The sequence below is a fragment of the Manis javanica genome, chromosome 15, assembly GCF_040802235.1.
Source record: "Manis javanica isolate MJ-LG chromosome 15, MJ_LKY, whole genome shotgun sequence".
In the NCBI taxonomy this organism is placed as follows: domain Eukaryota; kingdom Metazoa; phylum Chordata; class Mammalia; order Pholidota; family Manidae; genus Manis; species Manis javanica.
The window spans coordinates 6,196,803-6,214,472 of NC_133170.1; the positions used below are offsets into that span (position 1 = coordinate 6,196,803).

At 43.2% G+C, this 17,670-nt stretch overlaps 1 protein-coding gene across 1 annotated transcript in view; it reads left to right on the forward strand.

Annotated features, from left to right (window-relative positions):
* PKP2 (plakophilin 2) overlaps positions 1-17,670 on the forward strand; it is a 74,950-nt gene that overhangs the window by 38,838 nt on the left and 18,442 nt on the right. The window contains exons 5-6 of the mRNA XM_037010134.2: positions 79-286; positions 7,533-7,710. Of these exons, the coding sequence (XP_036866029.2) occupies positions 79-286; positions 7,533-7,710 (386 nt within the window). The remainder of the gene's footprint in view (positions 1-78; positions 287-7,532; positions 7,711-17,670) is intronic.

Sequence of the window (17,670 nt, forward strand, 5' to 3'; positions counted from 1 at the left end):
GTTCATATTACAATGAATGCCTTTAATGCCACATCACAGTTAATAAATATCTGAAGTACGCATCCGCTTCTTCCCCAGGTCAGCCAGCTTCGTGGCATCCCCAAGCTTCTGCAGCTCCTGAAAGTTCAGAATGAAGACGTCCAGCGCGCCGTGTGTGGGGCCTTGAGAAACCTGGTATTTGAGGACAATGACAACAAGCTGGAAGTAGCTGAACTCAACGGGGTGCCTCGGCTGCTGCAGGTGCTGAAGCAAACCAGAGATTTGGAGACTAAAAAGCAAATAACAGGTAGTGCTTATGGAGTATTAACGAGCATAGCACAGCGTGCCCTAGCCGGATGTGTCAGTCACCTGCTCTTCTTAAGCTTCCTGGAACGAATGATTGATGGGCTCATGGTTATCCGAGAGGTGGCTGTGAGGGAATAGTCAGCTGCTGACTTAGACTTGAAACTCAAATTTGAATTCCTTTTTTTCTGAAGGGGAAATTACTCTGAGGCTCTTGCAATGCTTTTTATTAGAAACTCTCTGCACCTTTGACTGCACGTCTTTTTAAAACAACTTCCTGACTCACTGCATGAAAATTCAACACTGCGTAAAGCTTAACAGGCACCTTTGTAGTTTGAGGACGTGAGGGGTTTCAGTATTGTCCCAGGTGTCCAAACATTCTGGAGAAACCCAACAAGAACCACAGCCTATTATTTTTATTTATTCAACAGTCTACCTGCTGGATCTGTACAATGTGAGCTGGGGAGTCAGATAGTGTCCTAAGGTAGCGGGTCAGTTTAATCAGATCAGTCAGAATGCCAGAAACTGTATACTCCAATCCTCCCATCACTGGACCCCTCAAAAGACCAGGTCCCTAGCCCACCTAACCCTCCACCCCAAAAAAAGAGAAAAAGAAGAGTGGGTGGATATGTTTTTCCAGTTCTCCACTTCGTATTTCTGTTCGATTGCTGATTTGAATAAATACGTATCTCCTTTCTGCCCAGTGGATTAGAAAGAGGAAATCATTAGAATTAAAGCAACCGGTTTAGCAATACTTGAACATGGAGAAGGTAGGCTAGTTCCACTGACCTGAACGGTGCGTCTGGCCAGGAGACAATGGTTCTTTGGTGTTCTGCTCAGCCTCCGTGCACCACCACCCGGTCTCTGCTGACGCTCCCTGCACGTTACAGGGGGAGGGCCGTCCTCCTTGGTGTTGCTTTGGGGAAACCTTGATTATCTTCAGTGTCCCTTCATTTCTGAAATCCTAAATCCTAAATCTTAATTTATGAAATACACTCATTTTTAAATTGTCACTGAAACCTTAGGATTTAAGATATTTTTAGACATTATAGGGTATTAAATCTCAGTTCACATGAGGAAACTGGGGCCCAACGAAGTTAACTCTTTTTAATATATCCTATAGGAAAGTCCTTGTAAATCCTAACAGTCAACAGTGTTCTTAATTATTTAAAAAGGAAGTACTGCAAACACATTGTTTTAAACTGAATGCATTTTATACCTCGGCCATTCCCACTTTATTATACACTTTTCATTTTTTCGATAAAACTGTTGTCATTATATCCTCTACTCATTTATATTTTAAAATACCACTTTTTTTCTATCTTGATATATTTTAATTTTATAAAACCATATGAATGGCTGTGCCAAGCCACTCTTCTGCCCGCATGCAGTCATGTCCCATGAGAGATTTCTTACCATATCCATGACTTATAGGTTAAAATACCTACGGAAATTAGGTGATCTCACTCATCCATTCATTCAGCCAACATTTATAGGGCAGCCTTCAAGGGCCAAAAAGTGGGAATCACAGTCCAGAGACGTTGCAGATTTTAGTTTTACATCTACTAAAACATGATTATGTGATGGTTGTCGTTTTTAAAAAAGACCAAACCTCACGTTTAGAACCTACCATTTTCTTCATTAAAATATAGTAATGACAGCCACAAGAGACCATCTTTTTAACAGTCAAAAAAAGACTTCACGAAGGAGATATATTTCACCATGAATCTTAAAAAGGAGATAGACTTTGGCCTGGAGTTTGAAGGAGAATGAAAGTTGTTCTCGGAAAAGTAAACATCAGTAGCAAAGCAAACATACCGAAAAGAGCTACTGACCATCTAGAGGAAGCTTGGATAATAGAGTGATTGAGGTTAGGGTTCATGGTGGCTGGAAAGCTTGGGTGGATATGTGAGTGTCAGTCAGGGAAAGAGTCCTTTGAACTATGCTCCTTCCACTTTTGTCTAGGCAATAGGAACTGAAGTTGGAAACATTCTGTGGTGTTGATACCATAGAAACCATCCAGTTATCGTTAGATAGTCTAGCTGGTAAATGCAGGTCGATTGTGCAATTCCCAGGATTTCTAGTACAAGCAAACATCCCCACCAGAGGGTATCCATCACATGTTAACTGAATTGATCCTTGAATGTTTGATAAAAATCCTTCTAAATAACTTCCTTTAGCTCTATTAACAGAAGAGCTCAGTAAGTGCTTTCTGGGCCAGAAATAAACTGGAGATGTAACATATATGTTATGTCTTTACGTAGAAACACAAAGCAGCAACCATAATATTATGTGAATCGTTTCTTGTCTATTTTGCAGACATCGTTTTACTGAGGCCCTACTGTGTGCTGGTCACTGAAGCTAGGAGTTTCCATTTTTCATCCCATTCCTCCTGAAAGTTCCCTAAGGCATTATCAACAATTGTGAGAGGCTCGGGGGTTAAGTAACTGCCCAAGCTCTGCAGCGAGTGAGAAACAAAGCTCAGGCTTGCGCCCAGTTTTCTCTGGGTGTTTTGCGATAACGCAGGTGGCTTCCACTGACTGCTTTTGGGCAGAGGGTGACTCATTCTGCGCTTCTTTGGGAAGGGACTTGTCCTGGGAATCTCAGATCAAAGAGCCCTCCGTCGCTCCTCTGGCCCTTCCTCTCCCCTCTGTCTCTCTGGTCCGCTCTTGAAGCAGCCTCACACCTGGCCTCTGAGATCCAGTGTTGCCAAGTCCCAATCTGTCCACCCCTCTCCTCCTAACGATTGCTTTTGACAATGAAAGTATTGTCCCATGTGCACCCCGTTAACCACAAGGTAAAGTCCATACTCTGTAGCATGCCGCCCAAAGATCGGATGATGTGAGCTGGGTGACCACTGGCGGCATTCCCTCGCCACCCAGGTTTTGAAACCCTAAAGGATTTACTGGCCTGGTCCATGTCGTTTTCCTTCCTGGTATCCTCGTCTGCGCCGTTGTCTTGGACTAGAATCCTTTTCCACACCTGGACACCCGCTGAGCACTCTCAGCCTTCAGAGGCTGTCTCAGGTATCACTGCCCCTTGACACAGCTTCATGCGCCTCCTTCAGTACTTTATTCTCAGCACCTCCCTCCCCTCAGTGGAATTTTGAAGGAGGGGCCCCCCTTAATATGAGGGTGCCACATAGTTCATGCATGTTTACTGCAGAAACAACAGTGCAGCTCCTGTAAGTTTCTCAGCTGTGCGTGTCTGACCAGATGTAAACAACGGGCCTGCGCCGGAGACGCCCGGATCAGACACAGGTCAGACACTCCAGTGTGCTTTCAGACAGGACGCTGATTGTTCTGGCCAAGGTATAAAAAAATTGACCCTCTGTTTCTATATATGCCTAAGTAGTTCAGCACCCCAGAGCTGGGAGGGAAGGTCAAGTCAGTGACCTTTTCTGGTGGCATGTTCAGTACCAGCCTGGGAAGGACGTTCCTCTCTGTTCAGATGAAAAGACTTCAGGTGCCCCTCGTGAGGTTGCTCCCGCTCCCTTAGCAAGTGAGCGTGGTGGCGGGCTCCAGCGGAAATGGGAGCAGTGCGCGCTAGTCTCAGAGGCTCATCTTGAAGGTCACTGAGTAATGAGCACCTGCTGGAATGAGTAGAGCTCTGTCTTGGGGTAAAACAGACAGGTCACGGTCAGAATGAAGCCAGGGATTCTTGACTCTCTTCTGCCTATTTGGAAATACTGCATTCTGGAAATACTTAATTGGATTTCTATATTTTAATAAAACAAAAAAAATTTGCTATAAATATTCATTATGCACCTTTTAAAAATATTCATATATTATCCTGTGGTTGTAATGTGCAACAGGGTATCTTGGGTTTATATATAACTTAGAATAAATGGCCTTTGCAACAGTGTCATAATCCAGGCAAGAGTTACAAACCTCAGGTGAAAGGAGTATATCCATATAGAAGAAATCATTAAAGACATGCCTCCTGTGCAGTGACCACTTTGAAAAACAAGATTAAAAAGAACCAGTTCTTCTCATGCTCATTCTCCTTCTACAGATAATAGTGATTCATTTAACCGTAAAATTTGCAAGTTTCACTACCTGAAGTGCCATGTAGACTTAAAAAACTGTATTTTCAGTCCTAGAGGGCAACCCAGTAATATTAATAATGGGTTTTAATATCTGTAAGATCCCTTCACTAATTAGCTATTTTTTGTAAATATCACTGTTGAAATAAATTTCTGGATAATGCAGTTATAATTATCTTTCTTATAGCTGCTAATTATTCAAAGTATATCCCTTCCTATTATACAGTTCCCCTTCTTTTTGGCTAGAATAAGAGCTTAGTGATATAAAATTGCAGGCAGACTAGCTGCAACAAAGAATAAATAATAGAAATTTAGGTACTATGAATAAATTGAATAAATTGACTAGAAGTAAAGGTGAGACACAGGAAAACCTAAACCCTGAATCTGGAATCTAGTTGAAAAGGACATCTATTCGGGCTCATAGTTCATTAGTTTCTCAATGCAAGAAATGGGAATCATTTTTAAAATACAAATTGCTGGAATCCATCCCTGATTTCTGGCTCAGTAAATTTGGGGTGCAGTCAGGAGGATGTGATTCTGTCTTTGCCACTGGGCTGATGGGGAAACTGCTAATCTAGTCTCACACTTGAGTTTCAGGATAAAAAAACCCTTGTTGATATCTTGATAAAGGATGAGCTTGCTGTTACCGCGGGACCTTACAGGCAGAGCTTGCTGCGCCCGAGCTCTCTGAGAAGCGCGTGCTTGCAGCGAGCCCAAATCTCCTTCCCCAGGCTCTGCACTCATTGGCCTGCCTTTGCCTCCTGTGGCCGCAGAAAATGGTCTCTAGCTGTTAAATTTGCATTTCTTCAGTAACCAGAAAACATGCATTCTTATGTATTTTCAACTCTAGTATCTTTTAGCTGTGGGCTAATTTTTACACTGGTAATTGAATGTTTAATGATTTATTAGAACTCTATATATTAAGGAAAATAGCCCTTTGTCTTGTATTGTCATACATATTTTCCCAATTTATGTTTGGTCATTTGTTGATTTCCTGTGCACATGTGTGAGGGTGTATCTACGTATGTGTAATCTTGAATCTCAAGTGAACATTTAAGCTCTTTCCTAGCTTCGTGCCTTGCGGAAATGTGGTGGGTGTGACATTTCTATACAATATCCTGTATTAACAATACAAAAATCACACTAAAGCTCCCCAAGCCCCCCACTTCTGTAGCAATAACAGCATGCCGAGCCATAAAGGATGCTGGACTCTTAAAAGAAAATTCCAATCCCTTTGTTCACATTAATCCTCTCTGTTTTTCATTGTAAGGTGTACTTTTTCTTTGAGTGCCCTGTGTGGTCCTTTTTAAAAAGAGGAAATTTCATTATGCTTCACATTTTTAAGCCTCTGGCAGGCAGAGACTGTTAATTTGTTTGCTTACTTGGAACAAGAAGCTTTTTTTTCCCAAAACCTTTCCCCTCTTTTCAACTTTCCTTTGTAGCTTAGTAACCAAAACTCAACCCCAGGCCTGCCTTTAAATTGTTTCCAACCACCTTAGGGGTTTTATTCCGTCTCTCCCCCTCCCGGGACCTCCGACCGAGCGGTGGGAGAGGTGAGGTCATTGTCCTGCAAACCCGCGGCTGAGGGGCGCTGCTCTTGACTGACCCCAGGCGCTCGTTTCATCAGGTAAAAGGCCTCACCAGCCAGAATCCCAGTCCTCACAGGACGCGGCGCGGCTGCTCTAATGGAAGCTAAGTGCAGGCTGCAGTGGAAATTCGATTCGTGTTTCAGAAAGCACTTACTGGTACACAAAGTAAACTGGTCAAGCCCAAGAGACTGCATTAGGCCTAGTGTGCCCTAACGGATGTGCCAAATACGAGTATAGTTGAATAATTACCAAGCTTTAACCATGCAGACCATGATTTCAGTGATTAAAATCAGGGGAGGTGCTATCATCACCCTGTAATTCAGCCAAGACCGCCTTGTCTGCTTTTTCCTAAGGAGGCCTGTGCTGTACACCTTCACCCTCTCTTTCCTCAGACAGACACAGCAGTACGTTTAAGAAGTAGGAATTATTGACTGGGCTGGGGGTTCGGGGATGAACAGGGAAGAAAATGAAGACCCCTCCCCTTTCTGTCCCCTCTGTCTGTCTTCTCCCCTGGGTGCTAGTGAGCTGAGGAACTTACTGGGGTATGAAAGATGGCTTGGCAGCGTTACCTGCTGGGAGTCTCTGGGGCAGCGTGCAAGGGGTGTGTGCTCCTGCCACTGAACCGGAAGTGCTCGAGTGGCAACAGTGTAGGAAACACAATTCTAAGTGTATAAGCCACTTTGTCTTCTCTCCGTACCCAGCGTCTGCCCCTGCCTCCCAAATGCACTGGGAAATACAGTATCCTCTTAACTTCCTCCTGAGCTGGCTTATATGGATGGCCTTTCTCTTTAACAGGGAATTGGGGTGGCAGGAGGTCTCAGGAGGACCAGGAAAGCTAAGGGAGGCAATGTGGCATGAGTCTTAGACGATGCTTAGGCCACGCGCATTGGTGGAGAGATGGAATACTCTCGACTCTCCTTCACCGCCAAACTGTAACGTGAGAAATGCAGCAGGTGGGCAGCATGAACCCCAGGCAGACATAAGGTCTATCACTGGGTGGAAGCCAGTAAGCCTGAACTGATAAGCCTACTGGGGGCAGGAGTGCGCATGGGCAAAGGCTCCCTGCAGGCCTGTCCCGCTATTAGGAGCCAGTATCAGGTGCAAGTTGCAGGGAGGAGGAACGGGAGGCAGGGGGAGGTGTTCTCTCCATACATTTAAGGGAGAAAAGTATGACCCTTGAAAAGTATCAAAGTCTCAGTTACAGTAGGATCGTCGCCAGCCTCCTTGTTAGTGAGCCAGAATTCACTGCCGCGAGGAGGTCAGATGAGGGTAGGGTCTTTCAAGAGAAACAGCAATAAATGTTTTGGGAATTTCTGGCTTTCATTCATATTCCTGGTTCCTGATAATTTTAAACCTGCGTAGTTTTATATCATAAGCGCTGTGTGTGTGTGTGTGTGTGTCTCTGTATATATATTTAATTGTTCTTACGGAGCAGCTTTCACGTCCATCTGATGAGCTCTGCACAGGTTCTTGCAGCTGGGAAAGGGGCTGCCTCCCCCACGCGTTCTTTTTTAACTGCCTGCCTTAGCCCTGTGGGGCACGGCCTCCGCTGAGCGCCTCGGCAGCCGTTTCGACACAGCCCTGCACTGTTCTGATCACTTCCTTTGCTTTTCTAGGTTTACTGTGGAATTTGTCCTCTAATGACAAACTCAAGAATCTCATGGTAACAGAAGCCTTGCTTACCCTGACGGAGAATATCATCATACCCTTCTCGGGGTGGCCGGAAGGAGACTACCCCAAAGCAAACGGTTTGCTCGATTTTGATATATTCTACAACGTCACAGGATGCCTACGGTAATGCCCCTCTGCAGCCTCTTCCCCACCCAATCCTTTTCTCTGTATGCCTTAAATACTGCATCCAGGTCTATCTAAAACTCTACCCTGTTACCCGGAGGTGTGCTAAGTTACAAAGATCCCTCTAATACCAGAGGCACGATATAGAGACGACGAGAGAGGTAAAGTATAAACACAGTATTGTTTCCAGGCATGTTTGATTCCAGAAGCTGCTCGCATTTTCTCATAAGGACGAGGATGTCAGTTCCAAAAGAGAAACCGGAGACCTGATCTGAACACCTAGACGGCCGTGCAGACCGGCCTCCCCGTGTCACAGAGCTTAAGGCAGGCTCCGTGCTATTTTCCATTTGCCAACGTCTAATTTAATGGCATGGTCAAAAAAATACTTTTGAACCTGGTGTTTTTATTTTCCATTTTTTCATTGAGGGATAATTGACTAATATAGTTTTATTAGTCTCAGGTGTACACACACCACAATGATTCAGTATTCGTATGTATTGTGAAATACCCACCACAGTAAAGCTAGTTAACATCCATCACCACATATAGTTACAGAAGATTTTTTTCTTGTGATGAGAACTTTTATGATTTTTGTCTTAGCAGCTTTTAAATATGCAGTACAGTATTATTAACTATAGTCACCAGGCTGTTTTTTACATCCCCAGGACTTACCTATTTTATAACAGAAAGTTGTACCTTTTGACCCTTTGTCCATTTCATGCACCCCCACCTTTTGCAACCACCAGTCTGTCCTCTGTATTTATAAGCTTGTTTTTTCAGATTCCACAAAGAAGTGAGATCCTATGGTATTTGTCTTTCTCTGACTGACCTCACTTAGCATAATGTCCTCAGGTCCATCCATGCTGTCGCAAATGGCAAGATTCATTCTTTGTCATGGCTGAATTAATTCCACATCCTCACCAGCACTGGTTATTTCTTGTCTTTTGAGAGTAGCCTTTCTAACAGCTATGAGGTGGTACCTCACAGTGGTTTTAATTTGCATTTTGCTAATGATTTAGTGATGCTGAGCCTCTTTTCGTGTACCTATTGGCCATGTGTAGATCTTCTTGGCATAATGTTTATTCAGATCCTCCAGCTTTATTCTTCTTTCTACACATTGCTATGGCTGTTCATTGTCTTTTGTGGTTCCATACAGATTGTAGAATTGTCTGTTTTATTTCTGTGAAAAATGCCATTGGAATTTTGACAGGAATTGCACTGAAACTGTTGATTGCTGTGGGTAGTTTGGACATTTTAACGTATTCATTCCTATCTGTGAGCATGGAGTATCTTCCCATTTATTTCTCTTATCAGTTTTTTTCATCAGTGTCTTATGGTTTTCAGTATACAGGTCTTTTACTTGCTTAAATTCCTTGCTTAAATTTATTCCTATATATTTTTAAATAGCTATAAGGCAACAAAGCCTAGAGGGATAGAATATCTTGCCATCAGAATAACTAGAAAAGAAGACAGTTTAATCAGCATTTCCAAATATTAGGATGAAAAAAATGCTTGAAATGTTTTCTCCCTGTGCTGTCAGAGGTCCGTTGAATCAAGAAGAAATAGAAACATATACAGGAGCAAGAAAAATGCTAGTCTTTATTTCTGTACGATCCTATCACCTCAAGCTTTCTTACATTTGAAAATAATCCCTGTCCTTTATGCCCAGGGATTTCAAAATATCAGACAGTAGGTGTCTTCAAAATTAGGCAGCCCAGCAGAAGTCAGGCTATATTCTTTCTAAGGCCTTTCTTTCCATCTTTTCTCCATCTTCTAAGGGAATCTGGATAGCAACTGAGGGAATTTATTATGGTAAGATGTTTGTCATATCTCCAGTTAAATCACAGTGATGCATATCCAATACCAGTTTTGTATAAAGTGTTTTGTTCGCTACTGAGAGTTTTACAAAGAAATAAGAATAAGAAAATACTTATGAATAAGAAGACCCCTAAGGAATTTTTAATCTCGCAGGGGATGCGCATGAGCGAGCAAACCAGAAGACAGCCACAGTGAACGGAACCTGTTAGAGTAGCATCTGCGTTCCCTGGGAACTTGCTAGAATGTTCGGGTCCCACCCAGATCCACTGAGTCATAGACTGAGTGGGGCCCAGGCACCTAGTTTTAACAAGCCCTCCCGGTGATTCTGATACCAGCTCGGACAAGAGCCCCGGGGTCGGAGGTACGAGTGCATGCTGCAGGCAGGCAGAACAGAGGGGTCGTCACACCAGTGAGTGGGACCAGAAAGGCCCTGCAGAGGGGGCGCCCCAGGAGCTGGGCCTCGGCGGACTGCTCCAGGCGTCAGAAATGCTTTAAGGAGGAAGTGTTAGATTCTGAACAGCGTAATAGGTGCCTAGATGGTCTCCCTGGAGTCCATCTGCTGTACAGCCCATTGGACTGCTTTTTTAATGTGCTGTTGAGCCATAAAAATATTGTGATCTATTTAGAGACATTCTGCGTCTTAAAATCTCTCCTTACATCGCTTTAGCGTGTACACCAGGGTTCTTAAGGTGGCGGGTGTGTCAGTCAGAACTCTTTCAGCTGAAAACGGCAGATACCCAACTGAAACCTGCTAGAACCGAACAGGGATTCCATTGGCCATTCCATTGATGGCCACCTGTGGAAGTGAAGGACCTTTGACACCAGGAACCATGGTCTCAAGGACTGGGACAAAAATTCAGCATCCCTGGAGCTCACTCTCTTTTTGAACTTATATCTCCTCTCTGCTCTTCGTGTGCATGTTGGGCTCATTTTCTACAAATGCAAACAAGCTTATGCATTTTAAAAAGTCCTTAATCCCTAATACCTAGCGAAGTTGCTGGCATGGGGTAAGCAAGTATGAAAAACTTGAATGAAAAGGATAAATTAATAAGTGAGCAAATGAAGACACATGATGACTTAGGGTGACTCTTCAGGTGTGGCAAGAGTATCAAAGTGGTGGTGAGAAGTAAACAGAAGGCCAGATTACTGGGGCCTCGTTAAGGAGCTAATATTTTTTTCTTTTATAGCAAAATTAGCTAGTGTGGGGAGGACAGTTCTGGGTGAAGATGAAGAATTATAACATAAATAGGGAAGTTGTATTGAGAAGTGAAAATTTGAAGAGAAAGATGTGAGTTACGAACTTCTTCCTAGTCTGTCCTCGTGAAGGGGCGGAGAGAATGCCCTGGTCGGCACACATTTTCCAGAAGGCGTGAGAGCCGAATCCACTCCCACCAGAATGACACCATTTTAAACCGCGAATCAGAGGGCTGCCCACTCCCCCCCCCTCCCCCGCCCAAACCCATCAGTCCAAACCACTGATGTGAACTCCTTCCAGAAGCAGAATATAGCAGAAAAAAAAAAATATGTGAATTGAGTGCCATCATATATGCTTACATATCTGTTCTTAATTCATCTGCATATCTGATTTATAATAATGAAAGCTAGCATTTATGGTGTACTGTGTTCGAGAAACTGTTCTACATGCTTTCTGAGGATATTCTCAGAGCAGCCCTCGTTAAGTTTTCCCCATTTTATACAGGAGGAAAGGGGGGCTCAGAGAGGTTAAGTGATTTTCTCAGTATCACACAGCTGGCGAGAGAGGAAGTGGGAATTCCAATCCAGGAAGCCTGTCTCCAGAGCCACAGCTCCTCCCGAGTATGTGGGTCCAGTCCCGGTTGTCACATGTCCACGGACGGCACCATCGTGGGTAAAACCCCTCCCATCTCAAAACTGCACGGGGTCAGACAGGCCTGTTGACACTCATCCTCAGGGTTCGTTACTGGCACCGTGTCTGCGTATCATAGGAACGGAGAAGATACAAAGGATGAATCATATGAAATGGGGGTTATTTCCAAGAAAGGGGAGGGCCCTGCAGACAGCTGTGGGGTAGATCTTGTCACAGTGAGTATAAAAGCCCCTAGGACATGAGTCAGAATGTAGGAAAACTACCTGTAGGGGACCTGCCATCAATAGTCTCAGCTTCCATGACAACAGAGGTTGCTGCTGAGTAGCTGCAAATTTATGACCTCAGCCTTATCCTAAAACGATTTTAGGACAGGTGCCGACTAGTTCTATAAGAGTGAATCTTAGCTACACAGAAAGGCCATAAAAAATCTTCATAAATAAGAAAATGAATGTTAGTAAATATCTAACTTGCTACAAATTCATCTGAGGTATTCTGTCCCCAGGTGGGGTCAAAGCCACGAGAGGAATTTGGGGCACTGTGGTTGACGGTTGACCTAGGTTAGTGTAGCTAAATTCTTTCAAACTACTTTGGAGAAAAACTTGGGCACACACCAGTGACTTTCTCCTGTTACTCGCTTGTCATTGAGATGGGCTCCGGAGGGGCTGCCCGGTCCGTGTATAGGAGTTTGTGCAGTGACTCTGCTCCGTGGGTAGAATGTTTGCTGTGCTTATGAGCGGGTAGCAATGCCTCTGCTCCTACCCACCTGGAGCCGCGACAACGCGGTTTCATCCCCGCGGGAGAACATGCTCGGCTTCTCCTTCAAAGGACCCACACTGCCTGGTCCGGCCTCTTTGTCAGGTGTCAGGACGTTTACCTGCAGGCTTAGCATCTGCCTTCAGCATTTACTCTGGGCCTCGGGGGTTTCTTTAGATCCCTGGGGAATCACATACTTTCATGACGGAAGTTCCTGCCTGAACGGTGAGAACAATTTTAGGGAAAACAAGGTGTTCGTGTAAATTTCAGTTTTTTTTCATAAACAATATGACACTAGCCTAATGAGTAGCAAAATCCAAGTTACAGGAGGAAAAATCAGGTGGTATACTGCAGTCTGTGACACAGCAAGAGCGACTGTGCACATCTCTCCCTAACTCCACAAGCAGTGACATCATGTTGGTTTAGCCTGGTGGTGTATTTACATCACAGAAATTGGCAAACACCGTGAATCAGAGGGCTGCCCACTCCCCCCCACCCCTGCCCAGAGCTCGCTGTTAAACATATACCAGCACACCACCGGCACTGAATTTCCTCTAGTTGATTAACATCAAAATGTGGGAACTTAGGGTGTTTGCATATTTCTGCATACACTTCCCTTTTCAGAGGAGAAACAATGGCTTCGTTTTCTTGGAAGGTATTATAAAGCTTCAGCCATTTCTCTTTTTTTTTTTTTAAATTGAGGGGAGAATTGCAAAAATGCCCTTCTGTTTTTTCAAAATTCTTTTCATTTACTAGGGCAAGAGTGTAACAAGTAAATATTTAATAATCTATTACCTTTAGTAGGGTACTCTTCCAAATATTTCAGCCTCCAAGAGACGTATGTGACAATCACAGAATTTTAAGTTACCAAAAAAACATGAGCTGCCTTCTTTGTACACCCCTCCTGCACACACAGCCCCTGTGAGGCCCTGCGCTTCTGTTTAGCGTGGGGAACTCCTTGGGAATCGGTGTGACATGGCTGTCACTTCTCTATATTCCACCTCACTGATTGGCACACTTCTAGAAAACCTCTCTGGATATGGCATAAATAAAACCACTGGTTATTTTCAGGGATGAGTTTGAAATTTCCAGGGAGATGTATCATTATTTCTCCATTTCCACATCATTCTCGTGGGTATTTCCTCCCCTGCCCCCCCTTTCTTCAGTCTTCTTTGTCCTCTTAGAAAAGAGGTGGGGACAATTGAGAGGTCAAACATTAAAATGCCTCCAGGGGTCAGGCAGGGACGTAAGTGGACAGGTGTGAAACCGAGGGGAAGGGTAGGCGCTGCCAAACTAGACAGAATGGGAGATAATGTTTGCCCGCAGAGCAGGGGAGATTCGAAGTTCTGGAAAACGCTTAACAGCCGAACAGAAACACACCCTGGCAGCTTCTGTTCACAGCCTCATTCATTGAAGAAATTGTCAGGTACTTTTCCACGATTACAGAACCAGTTATCAGACACTTGAGAGGCAGCTCGTCCAGCCTTCCCGGGATTTTACCACTCGGTCTGTCTTTCCTCTTGCTTTTATGCAACCCCTATCATTACACCTCCAGCGCCTGCTAAATCCGAAGCATGGTTTCAATTTCTGAAATTTCAGAGACGAGTGGGACCTGCCCTTGCCCTGGGCGTCTCCAGGGTTAGTGAGAGATAGGCACCTGAAGAGAGATCACAGCCCATTTGTTAAGTGGAAAAGGGATGTGAAAAGATTGAGGCATCAGTGGCTTAACTGATGTTGCCTGGGGGTTGGAAAAAAATGTTGACTGGATACACACCTTTCAGGAGCTCTGAGAGGGTGAGCAGGTGTTTAGTGTCCCTCCCAATCCACAGCTCACTCCCTCACTGGTTCATCACTGTCTTTTCCATACAGTCATATTGAGAAAAGTTTATGGAATTGCTGCCTTTATCTTATTGCCACAATCTAACAACTGTTTCTGGATTGTGTAAGGCCACCTTAGAATTTGTCTTTTCATTCAGGATGATAGGACAAAATGACAAAACACTAACTACAGCACATTATAAAACATACTCTTCTTAATTACATTTTATGCCCATACATGTCAGTTAAAGAGGAAAACAATTGATAATGCATTTCTCCTGCAAGTGCCTTAAAATTCACTTTTCCCCTCATGTGTCACGATGTAGTAAAGGTGTTTTGATGAATATATAACATAGTTCTGTGTACTAAAAAGTATAACTGTCTATAAAGAAACTTTCATTGTCCGCTATCACTATAAATCTAACAAGGGTGGATGTAAGTGGTCCGAGAAGGAAGCCTACCTCCGGAAAGCTGCATCTGTCTGTCCTGTTCCTAATTAGCCACAGGTTTAAGGACAAGTTTTTTTTTATGATAGTCACTCTCTGGAAAAAGTGTCTACATGTAAAACTTTGACACACTCAGTTATATCTGTCTTCTCCAGAGCCGAAAAAGCCCCACATCATTGTGTCGCTGAATTTCATTTTTTATGCATACGTGGACATCAAACTTGAGAACTTTACTGAATCTGCTTCTCCTTAATTATGCATTTTCATTCTCGTTACACCTTTGCTCATTGATCCCTTATTCTGAGTACTCTTGACAGAAAAGGATTTATTTGGTTTAGCCCTGTGCATAAGCCCAGATAATTATTTAAATAATTAAGAAGATAACTCAATGAAGGTCAATTTCCCTGATTATCAAATAACTATGTGTTTTTCCTGTAAGAACATAAATCCAAAAGCAGTCCAGAATTACTTTTTAAAGCCGTAACCTAAATTCAATTATTTACTTCTGGAAAATAAGTTAATATAAAAATCAAAGAATGTTAGCTGAGGCAGTGTAAACAGAAACCTGATAGAAGTATCCAGATAGTTCAGCCTGTGGAGTGGCTTTTCCAGAAAGACAGACAGTTGAATCACCTTCAACTCCCGTTATTTGGTTAGTTATTTATATCTTCCCATTTGATGTATAAATAGAAGCAATATGAAGTCCATACAGAATGGAATTTGCAATATTTCTCAAAATGTCACTGTCAGTCACCACATTTTATAAGTTGGGGATTTTAGATACAAACACACATGTGGTTTAATGACTTAAATTATTTTGTCATTTTCTCTTTGAGTAAAAATTTAAAAAGTTTAAGTGGTATTTAAATGGGTATATAAAATCTCAATTTTTAAAAACAATAGTTTTATATGATATCTCAGGCAATTGTTTTGAAATCTCTCAATAATAATTAAGTTAGTAAAGAAAATGAACCAAACAATCAAACAAAACGAATATGGCCATGTTTACTCAGCCACCCATCTCTGGTCTCCCAGAACCAAATTTTTAAAAAGTATACATCATCTCACTAGAATTGTCAAATAACCCCGTTTGTAAAGCAACCGCCTTACAAAGGTCCCTAGTCTTTGCACTAAATTTTCCACTATCTTATTCATGTCCTTAGCAGATCGGTCCAGATGAAAAATTTGTGCTTCGTTGGAATTTTATGACATTTCTCTTTGCCAAAGAAAATCTTTATTTTTATCCATCAGTTCATAAATAGGGACTGCTTGCTGTGGGCCCGTCCCTGGGATAGTTGCTAAAGAAGCTGTGTGAACAGGGATAATATATATGGGGGAAGAAGAATCAATGAAGGAAGCCAAAGAATACTTTCTATTATATCAAGAGAACTGTATTTGCTTGTCTTTCTGCATCAGTTAGTTCATGAGTTGAGACTTGAACAGAAAAAGGAATTCTCAGGAATGTCTCTGTCAGGTATTTTTTAAATCATCCCCATGTTTAATTGAGGTGTAATCATCATATACCATTTCATCAGTTTCAGCATAATGATTTGATATTTGTATACATTGTGAAATGATCACTGCAGTAAGTCTAGTTAACATCCACCACCTTTCATAGTTACAAAAAAATCCTTTTCTTGTAATGAGACCTTGTAAGATGTACTCCCTCATGTTAAAAAAAAATCTATGTAGAGTTTAAATTGGAGGTAGAGTATTATATCTTAACTATACCTTATGACCCTGAAAGTCTTTCTCCAAAAAACTTCAGACTGTCATCACAGTCAGAACTACTATTAACATTTTTTTAAATTTATCATTATGAAAAAAAGTGGTGCTGTATACTTGAATAAACTAGCTGTTGACTTTGCGGCTGTCCTTTGCTTAAAGTCTCTGCCTCTCCTGGAGCTGCAGACTGACTATGCGCTAGGGGAACATCTCACAACTCTGGGTCTTGAGCACCTTCCTCAATCCTAGACTGGCATTCCAGGCATCGCCTTAGGCGGCAAGCATGTCAGCTCACGTTCCAGGGGCTCTGGGGCATATTTTAAAAATTAGTTTGCTGTTTGTAATTGATTTTCAGTGGAATCTGGCACTCTACCTTGAACAGCCTGCTAAATCAAGAGGGAGTAATTGTCGCCTATCAACCAGAACATTCGTGGCTGCGTCAACTATTCAGAAAACTTTCGGAGGACCTGAAAGTGCAGGGAAATAGAACTCAAGATTTTTCAGGAGCGTTTGTTTCCTCCTCCCCCTTCGAGTTCCTGGGGGTCTAACAGATGCCGATCCGTCTTTGTTCAGTCAGTGTTCCTTGTCCTGGAAGGAGCAAGGCCCGTGGGGTGTCGAGCTTCATTCCGCCTCCCAGTGTTGCTTCTGTTTGCGAACCGAGCAGTTGACTTGGGCTGCTTGTCTGCAGATTCCTCCAGGGACTGATGGGGACTTGGCAGTGACAGGCGAGCCCTTCTTCTGGCTTAGAGTTCGGGTTCCTTTGCCAGGTCACATGAGGCTCCCCTTCTGTTCGGTGCCACCACAGGCTGCCTCTGCTGCTTTCTCTCAGTTAATCTCGCAGTTAACAGACAAGGTCCAACTGTTTGATACGTATCAGCTGAGAGTTAAACAAAAGCCAGACCTAAATCTCGAATAACAGGAAGCAGAAGGGTGCGTGCCGATCAGCCGGCGTCTCACCCAGGCCCGTGGGTCCTGCAGTTCCTGGGGCTGGTACACCTGGGGTCTTGCCGAGCCGTTTATGAGACATGGTATTGGGAAGCCTGTGATTGTTGATGAACACAGAAATGCAGCCACAGTTTTTTTTGAAACTTTTGAGGTAGTCACCATCTCAGTGTGCTGGTTAGTTGGACCTTTAAGACGGGGTGTGTAGGCAGGAGATCTTGTGTAAAAGGCATTTGTAAACTGTGTGCTGGTAGGAAACAGACCTATTATCAGTACAAATAGACCCATTTTCAAAAAAAAAATCTCTGCCTCTTAGAATTTCTTGATAAAATGCCTTGAAAAGATTCCCTCCAACTCTACTTGTCTGTCATTCTCGTGTCCTAGTGACTCAATACAGCCTTTTTACTTTAAGTATTTCCCATCAGCTCATCATTTCCATAGGCCAGTTGACCGATCACCAAGTCCGGACATCCTGTGTCGTGACAAATCTCCTTTCAGTGCTGGCAAACTAGGTGTATCTGACAGCGGGCCTGCATGTGGCCACGCACAGACCACTTTTCATCGAAGGGTCAGTGAACGTCCAATTAGCAGCAGGTAATTCTGATTTTAAAC